The 18,782-nt window shown below is 40.3% G+C and overlaps 1 protein-coding gene across 1 annotated transcript in view; it reads left to right on the top strand.

Annotated features, from left to right (window-relative positions):
- LOC101094201 (schwannomin-interacting protein 1) overlaps positions 1-18,782 on the top strand; it is a 579,710-nt gene that overhangs the window by 8,846 nt on the left and 552,082 nt on the right. Inside the window, exon 3 of the mRNA XM_019810501.3 lies at positions 10,088-10,223. Coding sequence (XP_019666060.3) covers positions 10,088-10,223 — 136 coding nt within the window. The remainder of the gene's footprint in view (positions 1-10,087; positions 10,224-18,782) is intronic.

The following is an 18,782-nucleotide window of genomic DNA, read 5'->3' as shown; positions in this document are numbered from 1 at the left end:
TCCTGATGTTTTAACCATGTATTTATTTTATTATTGAACAACATAGACATCTGTTGAATACAGATCATCTTTTGAAAGTCTGCTCATTAAATGTGCCCAATTCCTCTCCTTATTTTTTATTAATGTATTTGATATAGTGATAAAAAAATGTTTAGATTCTATAAAAGACAAAGAGAGAGACAGACAGATAGACACACTGGAGGAAAAAGACAATTCCCAAAAGAATTTAAAAGATATTTCTCAATGAAGCCTTGTTAGACTGCATTTGTTTGAGAGTAATGCCTATCAACTTTAGTCAAAAGCTTAATTAAAAGAAGATATGAGAGAAGAATGGTTGAAAGCATAGACTTTGGAGTTAGAGCAAATAAGGCAAATCCCAGTTCTGCTCCCTACCCACTGTGTGACCTGGGAGCACTGCTTACCTGTCTGGGCCACAGTTGCACTTCTCTATACGATGAGAACACTAACCGTGTCTTAAAGGATTGTAGTGAACTTTCAGTGAGAAAATCCTCCCTGCCAAAATTCTGACCGAATGCATCTTTTCCATGGGAGTTACACTGTTCCAAACATGTTTTGTATGCCAAACTGGGCTAAGAAAATATTGCCCATAAAGATCCTCAGGAATCCAGCTTATCATATCAATGTATGTGATTAGCACACATTGCTTAAAAATTTTTGAAAGTGTTTGATTTTCTTAAGTGATTATAATGATTTATCTAGGGCCTCTATTGGTCACGTTTGAGGCTGACTTAGATACCTTATCCTTGACTCCTTGCAAGAATTACACAAAGGTTATCGTTATTCCTGTTTTTTTGGGTAAGCACAATGTAGGCCAATAACTTTAGTGCTTTGCCCAAAGGCCACAGCTAATGAGAAGTAAAACTGAGCAAGAACCTACATCTCTCTAAACGTACTGAGTTTCTGGGGGGTTCCAGTTCACGATGGCTATGCAGGAAGATCTTGAACTCACCTCCTCCCACAGGCATTACTGACTCTACAGCCACATATGGAACAATATCCCCTGAAAAAAAAACCTAAAAACTGGTGGAGCAACACCTTTACATCACGCAAATGAGAGGGAAACCACATCAAAACAGGTAGGAAAGGCTAGGACATAATCTTGCAGTAAACCCCACCCTGAGCACAGTGACTCACAGTCAGGAGGGAATTCAAAACACAGAGCTCCTTCCTGCCTGAGGAAAGAAGGATCGTACTCTACACCAGGCACCCCCACTACTAAGACCAGCACCTGAAAGACGAGCCCTCAAAACACACAGCTTTGAAGACCAAAGGGATTCCAGTGCCTGTGAGACCTACAGGTCTGTGGCCAACTGAAGATGGCTCTTAAAGAGCCCGCATGCATGGATTCACCAGTCCCAGGGCCCCATGCAGAAGTATCCCTTTGAAAAGTACCCAGACTTTATGTGAAAAGACTGGTTCCCTAATTTTAAAGTATTAGTCTGAGAGGCAGGGGCCTGCTAGGATATTCTCTGGGGTCAGAGAATGGTGGGAGCCATCTTCCTGCTCTCTGCCTTGCTAAAGCTGGTGGGTGCCATCTTTTTAATTTTTTTCCTTTTTATTCTTTACCTTCTTTCTCTTTTCTTTCTTCTTCTCTTTTCTGTTTTTGGTGGGTGCCTCTTTGCATTCTCCGTCTTTCTTGCTCCAGCCAGTGAGCACCATCCTGTACTCTCCGTCTGCTGCACTCCAGAATACCATCTCCCAGATGACAGCTTCTACACAGGTTGGGGGCCTGGTGTTGGTGACTGTCACCCAGAGAACACCCCTTATCACCTGGCTCTGGAGGCCAAGGGGTTTGGATTCCTGGGTTCCATGGAGCTGTGGCAGTTAGACAGTTCTTGGCAGACCATCATTCCTGAGACACTGCATAGACAGCAGACTGAAACACACATTCACTCTTTCTGAGAAAGAGGCCTATTTACTGGTCCATGAGCTTTGGTCTGAGTGACAGGCTTCTGGTTTCAAACACATCTCGGGTCCTACAGAGGAGTCTCAGGTAATGGAGGCCAGTGAATGCAATCTCCGTGCTCTCCCTTGCTCCAGCTCACTGGAGTCTTAGAGACAGGAGCTTATACCTTGTCTGGTGCCTTGATTTTTGCAGCTGCTGCCAGGGTATACCTCCCCACTGCCTGGCTCTGGTGTGACTTTCAGGCCCCATAGGACAGTAACCAGTAGACAGAGTCTTTAACAGCTACCGCTACCAGGGTACAACAAGAGGCTACAGACCCAGGAGCTCACTACGATGTAAAAGAGGCCTATTAGCTTATCATCATAGCTGCAGCCTGAAGGGCAGGCTTTTAATTAAACACACATTGAAGGACTGACTATAAACCTTTTCTGAGACCTCGGAGGCCAGGTACTACCTTTAAACTCTCCCTCTGCCACACTCCAGAGTACTGACATGTCTTGGACGGGAGCTCTTATATGTGTCTGGTATAAGAGCCAGACTTTACATCCCAGTCTGTAGATCTGGTACCCCGATTTTTGTGGCTGCTGCCCAGGAGATACCCTTTGATCGCTTGGTTCTGGTGACCAGGGGGGCTTGCATTCCTGGGTCCTATGGGAATGTAACAATTGGGAGAGACAGCAGGCTTCCACCACAGGGCCCTGAATAGACAGTAGATGGAACACACCCTTAAGCCACTCTGTAAAAGAGGCCTACTTGCTTGATGTGGAGCTTGGGCCTTAGAGGGCAGACTTCAGATTTGGCACACATCTACAGGCCACAGATATGCTCTTAGGGAACATAGGCTGGGGGATACCGTCTTTGTGCTCTCCTTAGGCCTCATTACAGCTCAGCCAAATCTCCCAGAAAGAAGATAATACACTTACCTGGAGTCCCAAATTTTGCAACTGCCACCCAGATCAACTGGCTGCGGAGGCCAACACAGTTTACAATTGCAGCCCCACGGGAATGTTTACATTTGCTTACTTTAAAAGCTTCTGCCTGAGGGTCTGGCTTCCAATCGGCCTGAATTTAGGTGCTGATTAAGATCCTCCCCTTTAGGGAGATTTTAGCATAGCTTCCACTACTGGGAGCTATTAAAAATAAAATAGGCTGGTTAGACAATCACAAAGGTTTGAGAGACAACCAACAGTTAAGGCAGGTTGAACAATAAGCTTTCTCTGCTGCATAAGGCCGACCATTTAATACTCCAAGAGGTGACTGTTTCATCTAATGCATAGAAAGTGGCAGTATCAAGGAAGATGAAGAAACAGAGGTATGTGTTCCAAATGAAAGAACAAGATGAAACCTCAGAAAAAAAACCCTTTAATGTGGGGCGCCTGGGTGGCTCAGTCGGTTAAGCGGTTAAGCGGCCGACTTCGGCTCAGGTCATGATCTCGCGGTCTGTGAGTTGGAGCCCCTTGTCAGGCTCTGTGCTGACAGCTCAGAGCCTGGAGCCTGTTTCATATTCTGTGTCTCCCTCTCTCTGACCCTCCCCTGTTCATGCTCTGTCTCTCTCTGTCTCAAAAATAAATAAAACGTTAAAAAAAAAACTTTAATGTAACAGAAATAAATAATTTATATAATAAAGAGTTTAAAGTAATGTTCTTAAAATCACTGAACTTGGGAGAAGAATGGATAAGCACAGTGAGAACTTCAGTGAAGAGATGGAAAATATAAGAAAGTTCCAAATAGAAATCACAGAGCTGAAGAATGTAATAAAAATGTTTAGTATCTAAGCACACCTCTTCATGAGGTAAAATTTTATCTTCTTTGAGGTCTGGGACCCAATGTTAGGAAAACATATTTGTTGATCACCTACTTACTATATTTCTAGAACTGTGGTGATATGGTGGACATGTGTATTCACTGCCATCAAGAGATTCACAATCTAGTGGAGGAAGAAGACTTGTTGGAAAAGAGTTGTCTGGATTAGCCTAATCTTCTTTTTGAACAGTTAATATCTTCCAGAGCTGCTGTTCTCTTTCATGGACTCCGTAGTCTCTGTGTGCCTTATTTCTAAAGTGCCTTCTTAATCTTCGTAAAGAGTGTTATAGAGGCAAGACCCAAGTTGCTCAAATTCCCATCTGTTTGGGAGTTAGGGGTTGCTGACTGTCAAGATGGTCATAGGTGTTGGTGAAGGAACCTGCAGAAAGATCCAGAAGAATGTAGGTCCATGATGCTTTGGAAGTACCAACAGTCAAAGTAGGAAGTACCAACAATCAAAGGAAGTCAGGAGTTACAAACTACGAAGAAACTGGAATGGAGTGGAAGCAGGCTAGAGATACAGGCAAATGCTGTGGGGAACGTGCCTATTGCGTGCAGCGGCCCGTTCCTGGCATTTGGGCAGGTTTATATCAGGATACAGGGTTGAGGCAGACACCAAATAATGAAAACATGGTACATCTGTTAGGGTAGTTTTAAAACACACATAGAAAATTTCACTAACACTTGCTGAAGAGACTGTCTTTATTCCATTGGATATTCTTTCCTACTTTGTCAAAGATTAAACTGGACAGCTACATGCAGAAAAATGAACCTGAACCATTTTCTTACACCATACACAAAAATAAACTCAAAATGGATGAAAGACCTAAATGTAAGACAGGAAGACATCAAAATCCTTGAGGAGAAAGTGGACAAAAACCTCTTTGACCTTGGCTGTAGCAACTTCTTACTCAACATGTCTCCAGAGGCGATGGAAACAAAAGCAAAAATGAACTATTGGGGCCTCATCAAAATAAAAAGCTTCTGCACAGTGAAGGAAATAATCAGCAAAACTAAAAAGCAACCGACAAAATGGGAGAAGATATTTGCAAACATCATATCAGATAAAGGTTAGTATCCAAAATCTGTAAAGAACTTATGAAACTCAACACCTAGAAACCATTCCAGTGAAGAAATGGGCAAAAGACATGAAAAGACACTTCTCTGAAGAAGACATCCAGATGGCCAACCGACACATGAAAAAATGCTCAACATCACTCATCATCAGGGAAATACCAATCAAAACCACAGTGAGATACCACCTCACACCTGTCAGAATGGCTAACATTAACAACTCAGGCAACAACAGATGTTGGTGAGGATGTAGAGAAAGAGGAACTCTTTTGCATTGCTGGTGGGAGTGCAAACTGGTGTAGCACTCTGGAGAACAGTATGGGGTTCCTCAAAAAACTAAAAATACAACTACCCTGCGACCAAGCAATTGCACTACTAGGTATTTATCCAACGGGTATAGATATGCTGTTTCAAAGGGGCACATGCACCCCCATGTTTATAGCAGCACTGTCAACAATAGCCAAAGTATGGAAAGAGCCCAAATGTCCATCGATGGATGAATGGATAAAGAAAATGTGGTATATATGTACAATGGAGTGTTTCTCAGCAATCAAAAAGAATGAAATCTTGCCATTTGCAACTATGTGGATGGAACTAGAGGGTATTATGCTAAGCAAAAATAGTCAGAGAAAAACAAGTATCATATAACTTCACTCATATGAGGGCTTTAAGAGACAAAACAGATGAACTTAAGAGAAGGGAAGCAAAAATAATATAAAAACAGGGAGGGGGACAAAAACATAAGAGACTCTTAAATATGGAGAACAAACAGAGGGTTGCTGAAGGGGTTGTGGGAGGGGGGATGGGCTAAATGGGTAAGGGGCATTAAGGAATCTACTCTTGAAATCATTGTTGCACTATATGCTAATTAACTTGGATATAAAATTTAAAAAATTAACTAACAGGCTTAAACAAATAGGGGTTCTACTTACGTACTCAAAGTCAGCATGTGACAAGCCAAACCCATCCTCTTGCTCTCTTCTCCCTTTCTGCCTTTTGCTGAACCATGAAGTGGTAACACAATGTAATGGGGAGACAGGGGATCTGGTCCAAATGTTGTGTCTGTCAGTTAGCTCCCATTTGTTCCTTGAAACTTGTCGAGGACTCCTGTTTGCAAGTAACAGATACTCAACTCAAAGTAACTTACAAATGAAAAAGAGATTATATTAGATCATCTAACAGAAACATCCAGGGGCTGATGTGCTTCAAGCACAGCTAGATACAGGGGATACAGGGAGTCAAGCATCGTCAGATATCTCTGTGCTCCTTTTCTGTAAGCTTTGCTCTACACATTTTGCTTTATTCTTGTGTGGGCTCTCCCAACATTGTTGGCCATGGGTTGGTGGGTCCCCAAAGAAAAATGAGGCTGAAACAAAAAAAAAGGAGAAATTAACGTTGGGCAAGCAAAACTACCACTATGTTAATAGTAGCATCTTCCTCAAAGCCCACTTGTGGTTAGGATTGAATGGGAGAATATACGTAAAAGAGCTGTATGTAATTAGATGTTATCTCCAAAGATATTCAGACTTGTGGCCTCTTTGATGGTACCTTTTTTCCCCATCCCCAAATTCAGCCCTACTTGAGTCATAATGTATTTTGAAATTGTAAAAATTATTTGGTAACATTTAAGAACTAGTAACTTTCAAATAAAAACCCAGATTTCTGACTATCCTTGATAAGTAGTAAGTCCTGGCAATGATCAACTGTGTCAAGATGGGGTTCCCCCTCACAAGGAGCAGATACTGCCCAGTCTTCCCCCAGCCTAGCCCCAGGAGACGTCTGGGATCCTTTCCTGTCTTCACAGCCTGATGTCCTACCACTTTTCTCTAGGAACCTCCTGCCTTCTGCCTGGTACCCACACTTCCAAGGCTTTGCCCAAAGACCTTTCCTCTTCCTTCCTACCAATCTAGATCACATATATCCTACAAGTCTAATTAAAGTACCAGGACTCCCTCAAATCTCCTCTAAGCATCCCAGCTCTCAGAGCCTTGTCTTTGAGATAAGGACATCTTCTATGTAAGGGCATCCAGTGACAACCAGGACTGCACAGGCTGTGAGTCCCAAAGTGGCTGTGAGTGCACGGGGGAGCCACTGGCACTGTAAAACAGACAGGGATGTATATAGAGATGGCAGAGGTAGGCGATTATTCCTGAGATAGAAGATAAATAGGAATTGACCAAGCAAAAAAGTTATTGAAAAATTTATTTATCATCTACTTTGAAATAAACCTCTATATTTATAATTCAAAATATAGGAACACACGAAATGTGCTCCTTTACTGCAGCCAGCCTTTGAAGAATTATATTGATAGCACAGCTTAGTTTTAGAAGTAAAAATGTCAAGGTAGTTGGTGGTGTTCAGGGTTTACTCTGCAGCCTTAAAGGAGACTCGTGAGTAGGAATTGTGGTACAGCTATAATAAGAAGGATGAAGAGTGATTTCCCATGACTGATGGATGAAGGCTTCTACATTTTGTTTTAATTCCCTCTTATGGCAAAATAACATTTGGAGAGTGTATTTAGAGAACTAATATTAGAACAATTTAATCATCAAAGGTCTCATCGGTGTGGTCAAATGGCAGTAAATAGTTTGTGATGTAAACAGTTTCCTATGATTCAGGGAGTAATAACATGATTCCACATGTAAAAATATCCAGGGTCACAATTTAGATAATAGTGATGTAGCTGGCCTCTCATTTTTAACTTCTGAGTTAAAAAGGAAAAAAATATAGTATAATATACCTTCAACTAAGTAAAATTGTTTCCATATATGTGGACAAGGATGGTGAGACAAATATTCAAAGATTAAATTAGATTTTTTATTAAGGAAGTGAGGAGGCTTATAGGAGTTTTTAATACATATTTTAAAAGTATTTAATCTCAACACATTCTCTGTCAACTAAAAGAGGATATCCATCCACTAGGAATAAAGGAATATTGTCTTCTTAAGGAACATTGTCTGACTTAAGGAAAACTGATATGTCACTTTCCAGATACCACAGAACTTGGAAGGGAAAGCGGATGGTTTAAGTGCAAATTCACCTTTGCAGATCTCACATCCCTTTGCCCAGCATTATTTGGTTCTTTAAAGGTGTCACACTGCCCCCTAGTGTTCAACAAACTACAATATAATATCTCAAATGGCTGCTACAGTTTTTTTCTATATTTCTAAATAATCAAGATGGTGATGAGAGAGAGTCAGAGAGAGAGGAATGTCTCGAATATAAATTTGTGGGTATTCTATGGCTTATCATTTCATATTTTTAAAATAGCCTATAAAAATATCATGTTTTTTAAGCCCTTAATGGACAGATTTATGGACTTTAGGTGCCTTCAAATGGCAGAACTTGTTGGCAGGACTCTGGGAGACCCCAAGCACTTCAGATGATGTAGAAATTATTAACAGTTTCCAAAAGTATGCTACTCCCTAATAAAATGGGTCCCTGAAGAAGCAACAGGACTACATAACCCTTGCAGAACTTTCTCTGAGATTCTGTTTAAAATCCTTAACTAAGTAAGTAAGTTAAGTAACTAAGTAAGTAAGTAATTAAGTATTTTGAGCAAGCATTGTGTAATAAAACAGTAACCACATATAACCCAAGGCAGGGCCATATCCTGCTTTAATAGGGTCTGAAGTGTATACATAATTTAGAGGATACTTACAAAAACCCTAAAAGATATCTACTTTTGCAGTTTTATGCAAACCATGAAGAAATGCTCACAGGGTCTTAGAAGAAACTTCCGGCCCATGAGGGCTCCTGAAGCTTATGTTTCATAGCTTTGGGGGATCTTGGCCTCTTATTTCAAGATATTGTTTAGCTGCAACTTCTGGATTTTACTTTGAGCATTATAATTTAGAGCCTTAATAAATTAGGGAACATATACAAATTCAATAGCGTGGTCGCATTTTTGTGTCCTTTCTATCCTCTGGCTACTGAGAATTAATGGTCTTTGAACCATTCTAGTCAAGTGAAAATAAATCAGTTTGTTTACACAGAAACAACTTTAACTGCTTTATGTGTGGGAAGAATTACAGAAGATCAGATACTTCTAGAAGTCTAGAAGAGATAGTAATGGAATTAGTACATCTATTTAAAACTATCTTAAATGGCTGAATCTTGACAATTGGTCTTCATGTTAGGCTAATTCCCAGAAGAGGATGGATTGTGTTCACTGATCACCTATGTAAAACTACATGTTAATCTCAAAGATTAGAAACCAGTCCAAGTGGAAACAAATTACTTAGCTTTCATAAAGAAGAGTTTTCTGTTACCCAAAGCAGAAGATGACTTGGTTTTGATACTAATCACAGGAAATAAAAAGCTTTCTTAAAGGGTAAAATCTCAAATAGCTACCTAATCATGTGTTAATTTTTTGAGTAGTATGTAACATTTTCAGATATTCTGTCTTCTCTATTTTTTTTTAACGTTTATTTTTGAGAGACACAGAGAGTGTAAGCAGGAGAGGGGCAGAGAGAGAGGGAGACACAGAATCCAAAGCAGGCTCCAGGCTCTGAGTTGTCAGCACAGATCCTGACACGGGGCTCAAACTCACCAGCTGTGAGATCGTGACCTGAGCCGAAGTCAGACACTCAACCAACTGAGCTACCCAGATGCCCCAGACACTCAACCAACTGAGCTACCCAGATGCCCCATATCCATTTCTTTATTTACTTATATACCATCTGTTTCCTTCCACAGTATGTAAAACTGCATGACCCAGGGCTTTTGACTGTCTTGTCCCAGAACCGGGCCACTGCATTTGGCCGTGTAGACTACACTGTGTAACATGGGATTCCCTTCATTTTGAGGTCTGTGTGAATGGCACCCCCTAGGGCTACATTGCAGTCACTGTCCAGAGCCTAGGGCTGACCTTGGCACAGAAGAGTCTCTCAAGAATGCTGTGTTAGTGAACAAGTAAGAGATATGTCAGCTTATTTATTATTCTCATTTGAAATATAGGATGAGAAATTGAAAGGTTTTGGGTCCCATAAATCAAAGTACATTTATACATGCAAACTAGTTTCACTTCGATGATTTTTTTTTTTTGCTAAGATTTTTTTGACTATGCCTGAGAGACTGATTTAGCTTAGTCAAGTCTGTGAATGTCAAACCAGTAAAATAGAGAAACAGTACAGGGCTTCTGATTTTCTGTTACATTCTGTGTGTTACATTTTCCCTGTCTCCAAAGCCAATTCCTTCAGACTCCTGGTGCTTTTCTGAGTCTGTGGGCTGTGACCAGGGAATGACAGTGCATGTGCTTTTATTTATTTATTTTTTCCCCAGCATTCAGAGAGCCTGGCGTGAGTACCTGCAGAGGCAGGACCCTCTGGAGAAGAGGAGCCCGTCCCCATCCTCTGTGTCCTCAGAGAAGCTGAGCAGCTCTGTCAGCATGAACACCTTCTCAGACAGCAGCACACCCGTGAGTGCCATGTTTCCTTTTTATGGCCTGACTGGCCAATCATTTGATCGCCAGGTCTTTGATTCCAAGAAAGGAATCTCAAGATGTGAGCAGGTGGTTCATTGATAGGAGGATCTACGTTGTTTATTTGCTATATTTGAACCCATGGTGAGGGTGTTGTCATCTCAGAATGAAGCCATGATTCATAAGCACAAAGTGTACTTCATCAAGTCTGAGAGAAATCAGTTGCATTTGACCTCAACCTAAACTTACTCATACGTGTGTTTGCATTCCTCTGTTACCAAGAATATCTTTTTCCTTTTCTTTTTAACAGTATGTTCCCTTTAGTCTGTGCTTCTGGTAGAGTTTTGTGGTGCTAATATGATAGAAGATTAGCTTGGTTATAAGGATTATAGAGAGATGTTTTACAGGAAGAATTGAAAGGGGTCACAAACTCAGGGGTTGCAATTCAAATGCCTACAGGGGCCATGTGGCTGATGTGGACGAGGTTGTCACTGGCTACTGAAGAGCACAGGCCTCACCTAAAGGGGTAGCCCCACTTGACTCCTGGATGTGCTGCCATGTGGGGATGCTGGACAGACATTGCCAAATGTGGTTTCTTCTTTCAAGGGATGCCAGAAATTCAAACTTTTTAATGTTGGCAACTAGTAAGAGAATTTAAAATGTAACTAGATCCTGCCTGCAAATCACAATTGTCCCAGAGGCCAGCTGTTTAAGAACCCCAGGTACAGGGTTTAGGAATGGAAACATCTGCTGAAAGTCTTAACAGCAACAACAACAACAGACAGACCAAAAAAACATCCCAAATGTGGTAGTAAATAACTGATCAGGCAACTGTAATGCAGAGTTTTGTGGATATGGCCCTTGTGATCATTATGACAGCCACTGGAATACTCAGAAAGAAGTTAGGAAGAGAAATGAAGTAACTATACAAGTATATTACTAAAAAAAATATTTCTTGACTACTTTGTAATCATGTTTATTCAGTGGTAAAAAGGCTTCCTAGCGGCCAAAATAATGTATTCACATTGGGATCAAGCAAAGGTTGCTTTGACATGTTTTCAGATGATTATGTTGCATGTTCTTTAATATACGGTTTTATCTAGTTATGGATTCTAAAGGCGAGCAGCAAGTTGAGTTTGTAGCTGTGCAAAAAACAGTGGCAGAAGATCTGTTTTTAGCAGACAGTAGAAAGCAAATAGTGAATCTGTACCTTTTTAAAGCAATTTTTAGAGGGAATGAATTGTCTTAACTGGTGTCACTGTCACGAGAGGGCGCTGATGAGCCACACTGGAAAATGTTTAAAGTGTGTGTTTGCAAGTCAAAAATAATAGGAAAATTGAGTGTTTAGGATGCTTTTGCTGTCAACAACAATAGAATTAATTTAATAGAAATTAAATGACTGAAGATTTGATCTGAATGATGAAAGCTATCATATCAGAAATCATTCTGCCTCTGAGTTAAAAGGTTTGCATTTACTGCCTTTGTACTTTCTGCTAGTCACAGTTCCTGAGAGTATCACCTATTGCTGTGTCCAGTGTTACCTGATGGCTTTAGTATTGCTTTAGGGTGGTTAACCTTTTGACTTTATTGAAATTCTGAAATAATCTATTTTTGTTTTACATTTACCCTGCCACACCACTTACATCCTAGCACCTTAAGAATCTTTGCACATAAATGCACATTCTTCCCTCATGGGTCATCACATAAATGTGATGTGAAATATCTTTTGCACAGCTTTGCTAACAGTTCTACCTTATTTAATTTACCCTGGCCTCCAGGTCCCCTGATGTTTCTTAGTAGAGCAGATTTCCTCTCTCAAATGTCCCCAGCAATTTTGTTTCCTGTAAAGTGTCTCAGAATGAATTGGGAGTGGCATCCTGCTCCACCACCATATCATCGTGTCTTATCTCTGTGCTCCTGGGACGAGGATAACTCTCTTCATTGTGTGGAAGTCTGGTTCATTCCCGATTGGCTAAATGTTTTGTGAGAATCAAAACATTTTCAAAAAACATTATCGGAATTAGCTTCAGAAAGCAAACAGACCCTGCCCAGAGTTCCAGTAGAGGTTATTGATTATAACAACTGTGGCATTGATAGTGGTGGTGGCATGACACTAAATATGCAAAATAAAATATGCAAATATAAGTTGTTGGGACACTTCCAAGTGTCTAGTTTGTCAGGCAGATGAAATTTCCAATTCATAATTCTTAAAAACTTCATGCTTAGTTGTTTGGACTGGTATGTCTAGCTAGGGTCTTATTTCCCATGATCATCACTTTGCTAGGACCTCTTTTGGAAGATTCATTCGTGCATTTTTTGATGGTCATAACCCCATGAAAGGAAAGTGACTGTGCTCCACCTTGATCAGCTTACCAGAGCCACTGGGTTCATATATACTCTCAGGGAGTTCCAAATAGGAAGGCTTGGTTTTACTACTCTTTAATGAGTAGACCTCAAGTTTATGGAGGGGATAAGGGTGAGTGAGCTCTGGACCACTTCGGCTAAGCCTGTCATAAAGAGATGAGCTTCCTCTAATAACCAATGAGTCCATTTGGAATTTTAGGGGTAAAAGCCTTCAGTCCAAGTCAAAAGCTCTCAAGGAGATATCTCCCTGGCAGATTTTCTGGGACCCTGACTCCTACCAGATACCTCCAGCTTGCTGAACTCAGCCCTCTTTGGGCTTGATCTCTCACTGTTGCTGCCTAGACCATTGTATGTCTTCGTGAATTTGATCAGCTGCCTGTCTTGTCCCAAGTGCTAACCCTCTACTGTCCTCCAACACAGCCTCAATTGGAGGGCCAGTCTGCCCTTGTCTAACCTGTGGGCCTTTCCAGCTGCTCTGCCTGCCCCATGTCTATAATAACTGCAGTTACTGCCCACAATAGCTGTCTGCCCCAGGCAGGTGCTGCATGGGAAGCCAGCAACCTGATCAGGGTGAATCCCTGTGCTGAGCTGAGAATGATTCTCTTGTATGCTTTTGCTCTGTTTTGGCTAAGCATAATGGTTAATATAGTTCTTAGAATATTCCTGCTCTAAAATATATAAGAACAGTAATATTTCAGTATGAGCTCTCAAAATCATCATCTTAATAAGAGCTGAGCACTTGTTATTTGACAGGCACCTTGCTAATGCTTTCCATAGATTATTTCATTTAATCCTTTCAATGACCATAGGAAGGAGGTGCTATTATTATCTCCATTTTACAGATGATGAAAATGAGACCTAAAGAGATAACTAATTTGCCTTGAGTTACTCATTGGGCTGAAGCCGTTATGCTTCACTAGTCTACAATATTGTACCACTTGAAAATAAGCCTGAATTTAGACATGGTCAAGCAGAGGAAGAAATAATCAGTGCATCAATGCATTTCTAAGACTATTCTACAATTTAGTAGGTATAAACTCTGAATGAAATAATTGAGGCGCGCCTGGGTGGCTCATTTGGTTGAGCTTCCGAGTCTTGATTTTGGCTCAGGTCATGATCTTACGGTTCATGGGATCAAGCTCGTGCCTGGCTCTGCACTGACAGCATGAAGCTTGCTTGGGATTCTCTTTCTCTCTCTCTGCCCTTCTTCCGCTTGTGTGTGTGCTCTCTCTCTCTCTCTCTCTGTCTCTCGCTCTCAAAAATAAATAAACTAAAAACAGGAAATAATTGAAAAAATAATCCTCATTTCATTTTATAAATTGCCTCATTCAGTGTTCTTTGCTTAAAACCTCAAGCCTCAGCTGCTCAATGCCAAATTAAAGAGCAACATGAGGGAAGATATATTAAGTTATGTTAGCAATTTGCATATTAAATGTCCTTATCCCACACTGTATCATGAGGTAACAGAAAAAATTGTTTTAGAAATAGCAATTTTGAGCAGCAAGTTATTGGGAAGTGGAGCTGATGGGTATCAAAATGAGAAAAAAAAGAACTTTTTATCATAAAAATATTAGTTATTGCATAGAAGACAACAGTAGAAAATTATTTGTGTATTTTATGAACCAATTTCATATTACTTATTCTTTTAGTTCCCAGCTTTGAAAAATCTGTAATTTGTCTAATAGAATATCATGTAAAGAAACTGTAGAATGGTACATTCTAAATGACTTGATAACCTTTTCACAAGTCATTAGCATACCCCTCGGATAAACCCAGAAATATTTTTGGATTGTTTGGAGACATTTTCAGTCCTGTTGGGTTCATTCTGCCTGGATCTTCCTTCCTGGCCACGCCTGCTTACTTCCATTGGTTCCTGTGTTACTATGGTGTGGCCTATAGGGGGCTCTGTGGCTCATGGAATGAGGCCCTGGCTTAGTAAGGGAACATAACTAAATAGCAGCTCTGTCATAGTTTTTTTTGAGTCTAAGATGTACCACTTGAGAAACGATTCTTCATCTGCAAACTGGAAATAACACCCACCTTAGAGATGGGTTGGTATCGCTGTGAAGGTTAATTGGCATTACCTATGTGAAACATAGCACAGAGCCTGGGACCCTGAAGTCTCTTGATAAATGTCAGTGGATTCTGATTCTGCTCTTGAAAACACTCTGTGTGTTCAAAACACTGCAAAACTTGTGAACGGCAGGAGTGGAAATGTTAACTTGATTCCCATTCAGGGGCACTGCTCCTGCTTCTGATTCACCAAATGAATCCATGAGAATTATATATGTGTTTTTTCCTCTAGGATTGGAACTGTACATTACAGAAGTAATACATCAAGCATTTGTTTTAGTGTTGCTTCTTTTAAAGATTAATATTCAGGGGCGCCTGGGTGGCGCAGTCGGTTGGGCGTCCGACTTCAGTCAGGTCACGATCTCGCGGTCCGTGAGTTCGAGCCCCGCGTCAGGCTCTGGGCTGATGGCTCAGAGCCTGGAGCCTGTTTCCGATTCTGTGTCTCCCTCTCTCTCTGCCCCTCCCCCGTTCATGCTCTGTCTCTCTCTGTCCCACAAATAAATACACGTTGAAAAAAAATTTTTTTAGATAAATAAAAAAAAAAAAAGATTAATATTCAAGGTCCAAAGTTAAAACTGGGTTGAAAGTTGTTTTGCTTCTCAGTGATTAGGCCTCTCCTGAGAGACCACACCCATGTACACAATAAAAGCCAGCCTAGGTCACTCTCCTCCCTTCAGATTTGGGAAAAAAGAAACGGAATCTGCAGGATGTTGGGGTGAATGGGTTACTTGGCCTCACTTCTCAGACAGGTCAATGCAAAGGCACCCTTCCAGCCACAAGGAACTCTAGCCACACAGCCTTACTTCACTCCTGGTGAGGAAGAATTACAGTTCTGAGCAGGTTCAAAGATTAGTGTGGTCTGGGCCAGCTAAAGACCCCATTACTTCATTTGTCCTGAAGAGAAGTCCATGGAGCCCTCCTATGTTTGGGGCTGCTGGGGTTGCCCTAGATTTTAGCAAGAGTAGCTGGAAGAGTTAGCAACAGGCAGCCAGGTGACCTGTCACACCTGCCCAAGTATGCTACCAAAGGCCAGTCCTGCTTCTGCCTGCCAAACATGACCTGTACAGCTACATTCAAACTGCTTTATTACCCTCAAGCTTTATTGCCCGTTTTGAGATTTACAACTTCCAGGCTTTAAATATATCAGGAACAATCTTGTGACTAAAAGGATAAAGTCTTCTTAGAAAGTCACACTTGTTTTGGGGGGAACCCATACTCTAAAGGAGGATTTCTGAGGACGTCTTCCAGTATAGTCTTGAAAGCTGCGAAATGATAGAGAATGTAAGCCTTGTGCTACTTAATAATTTACTAACCTAGATTTTCCAGGTCAGGGACAAGTTACAATATTATGCCCAGCTGTTGTTATAAACTTAAGCCCATGAGTTTTAATGTTCAGTACTCAAACTCTATCTCCCACCCAGCCTCTCAGACCCCCAAAATAGCACAAATTATAAGTCTCTTCATCCCAAAATTTTGGTTCAGTGAATATAGGAATCATATGTAAAAAGAGACTTCTTGGTACTTGCATAAAAGTAGATCTGGTTCTCTTTTCGTCAAACCAGAGTCTTAGAGAACAATTTTTTTTTCTGAAAGCTTTAGAAATTACATTATATAATATATGACCATATGTGACAGTTTGAATGAATATATTTTTATAAATTTTTTAAATGTTTATTCAGTTTTGAGAGACAGAGTGTGAGTGGGAGAGGGGCAGAGAGAGAGAGGGAGACACAGAATCTGAAGCAGGCTTCAGGTTTTGAGCTGTCAGCATAGAGCCCGATACAGAGCTCAAACTCACGGACTGCAAGAATGTGACCTCAGCTGAAGTTGGCCGCTTAACCAACTGAGCCACTCAGGTGCCCCAAATAAATTTTGTATAAAGATATTTATCTTTATGCCAAAACACTCCTTTATATATCTTTGAATATTGGTTGATATTATAGATTCTTTTTCTCAAATTATCCTTTTTTTTAATGTTTATTTAATTATTCTGAGAGAGAAAGAGACAGTGCGAGTGGGGGAGGGACAGAGAGATAGGAAGAGAGAGAATCCCAAGCAGGCCTTGCACTACAGCACAGTTACAGAGCTCATCTTATAAACCGCAAGATCAAGACCTGAGCCTAAAGTAAGAGTTGGACGCTTAACCTACCGAGCCACCCAGGTGTCCCACAAATTATCCTTTTAATAATGTTTTGAGGACATTTTTCTTAATAGGTTTAAAAGTAAGCATGTTGTTTCAGTTTGGGGATCAATTTTTTTTAAAGGACTACTAATAGCAATCATTTTCTGGGTTCCAAATGATATACAAAATGACAGTTCATTGTTTGATAACTGACTCATCCATAGCAATATAATAAGTCCTCCTAGATGCATTAAGCATTTTACTTTTGATAAAGAGAGTTGAGAAGGAACTTGTTTCCTTTGTACTTTACCTCAAGTCCAGTCTCAGCATTTGTCCTCACATAGATCCTGTCCATATTCTACAGCTTTGGTGAGATACAGTGTCAAATCCCCTTGTTAGACCCAGAGTGTACTCTTTGTTGTAAAAATCCAATTTTAGTATTACAAATCAGTGTTTCACTCATTGGGTGAGTATGAAAGATGCTTTAGGATCCAAGGAGGAGTTGAATGTGATAGAACTAGAGTGAGATCTATTATTGTGTTCCTTTTATTCTGGAAGCTCTTTGGCCTAAGGCTCTTTCAGACTTCCTTTCTTTTTGTAAGTAAGACATCATTGGGGATGGGGTAGTTATTCATATTCCTGGATTAGGTCTACATCATCCATTCACTTATTCAACAAATATCTGAGTGCCTGTGTGCTGGGCCTTTGCCGAGCCCTGGAGACACAATCACCCAAATACACACAACCCCTGCTCTTGCAGAATTTACATAATTCCTCAGTCATGGTTGGCAACTCTTCTCACAGATGCACTGGTAACTTATAGGAGATAATAACATTTTATTGATTAGTTGTATAGAAGGTTGAGGTATTATTATTAATAAAAAACCTGCTGAAATATCTTCTAGAGCAGAATTTCCCATGATGTGGTGCCTGGAATATTAGTTTTATAGGATATTAATGGATGTTAATTGGAGGAAGGGTGAAATAAACCCATTTATTTACTTCAGGACCTCTTAGAGCCGTTGTAAGCTAATACACATTTTGAATTTGCAGGAGGGTAGGGTACTGTTTTTAATGTTTTCCAAACTTCTGTGACCATGAAACCCAATAAGAGTCACATCTTATTGAACTATTAATCCATGGAACACTCCGTAAACACTGTTCTCGAATTAGTACTTATTGAAGAAAAATTCCAAGAGCTGGAGTTTCTAACTGGCTCAATAATAAAATTAATATGAGTTGAACAATGCATTTTGAGAACTTCCAATGAAATTTTTACACTCCTTTTTATAGGCCTTTGTCATAGAATTGTATTATGCAAATGCAAATATTATTAAGTTACTTCACATGTAAAACTGGTTACATTAACTGGCTGGCAGGGTTTAAATAAAAAGGACGAGTGTCAGAAGATGTAGTTTTAGGGAGCCAATAAATAACTCCTTTTCCCTTCTTGATTTGGAAACTTATTTTGAAAGGCAAGAGATTTAGGAAGAGTGATACCAAAATCTCATCTTTACTTACTGTCAAACTTGGATTTGAGGGTGTAACTGACTTATGGCACCATTGAGCTGACCTTTGTAGGGAAACTTACCAATCATGGGAAGCACTGAAAACTGTCAGACTCACCCCACAGATCTTGCACAGGGAGGTGGATCCCATAGAAAAATGGAGAGAGAATGATCCTGGGCTACCCAGTCCCTTTGCCCAATCCTCCAATCAGGCCTACCTTTCTACCTTCATGGAGAGGATTGTGGTGTGGAAGTCAGAGGCTAGGAATATTTAGGAAAGTGCTTCCTCATGGAAACCTGAGGACATGAGAAGAAGGGCCCCTCCCAACATTGGATGCTTCATGTATCAACAATTTGGCCTTTTATTATGATAAATATCAATTTTTTTTTTGCCTATTGTGATTTTTTTTAAAGATTGTGTACATTGTACTATATCAATTATTGCAATGTTTTCCAAATAAGAATTACTTTGGGAACTTTTAAAAAAAT

Source organism: Felis catus, chromosome C2 (genome assembly GCF_018350175.1).
Source record: "Felis catus isolate Fca126 chromosome C2, F.catus_Fca126_mat1.0, whole genome shotgun sequence".
Taxonomy (NCBI): Eukaryota; Metazoa; Chordata; class Mammalia; order Carnivora; family Felidae; genus Felis; species Felis catus.
The sequence above is the reverse complement of the archived record's forward strand: the minus strand, read 5'-3'. Positions and strand labels throughout refer to the sequence as shown.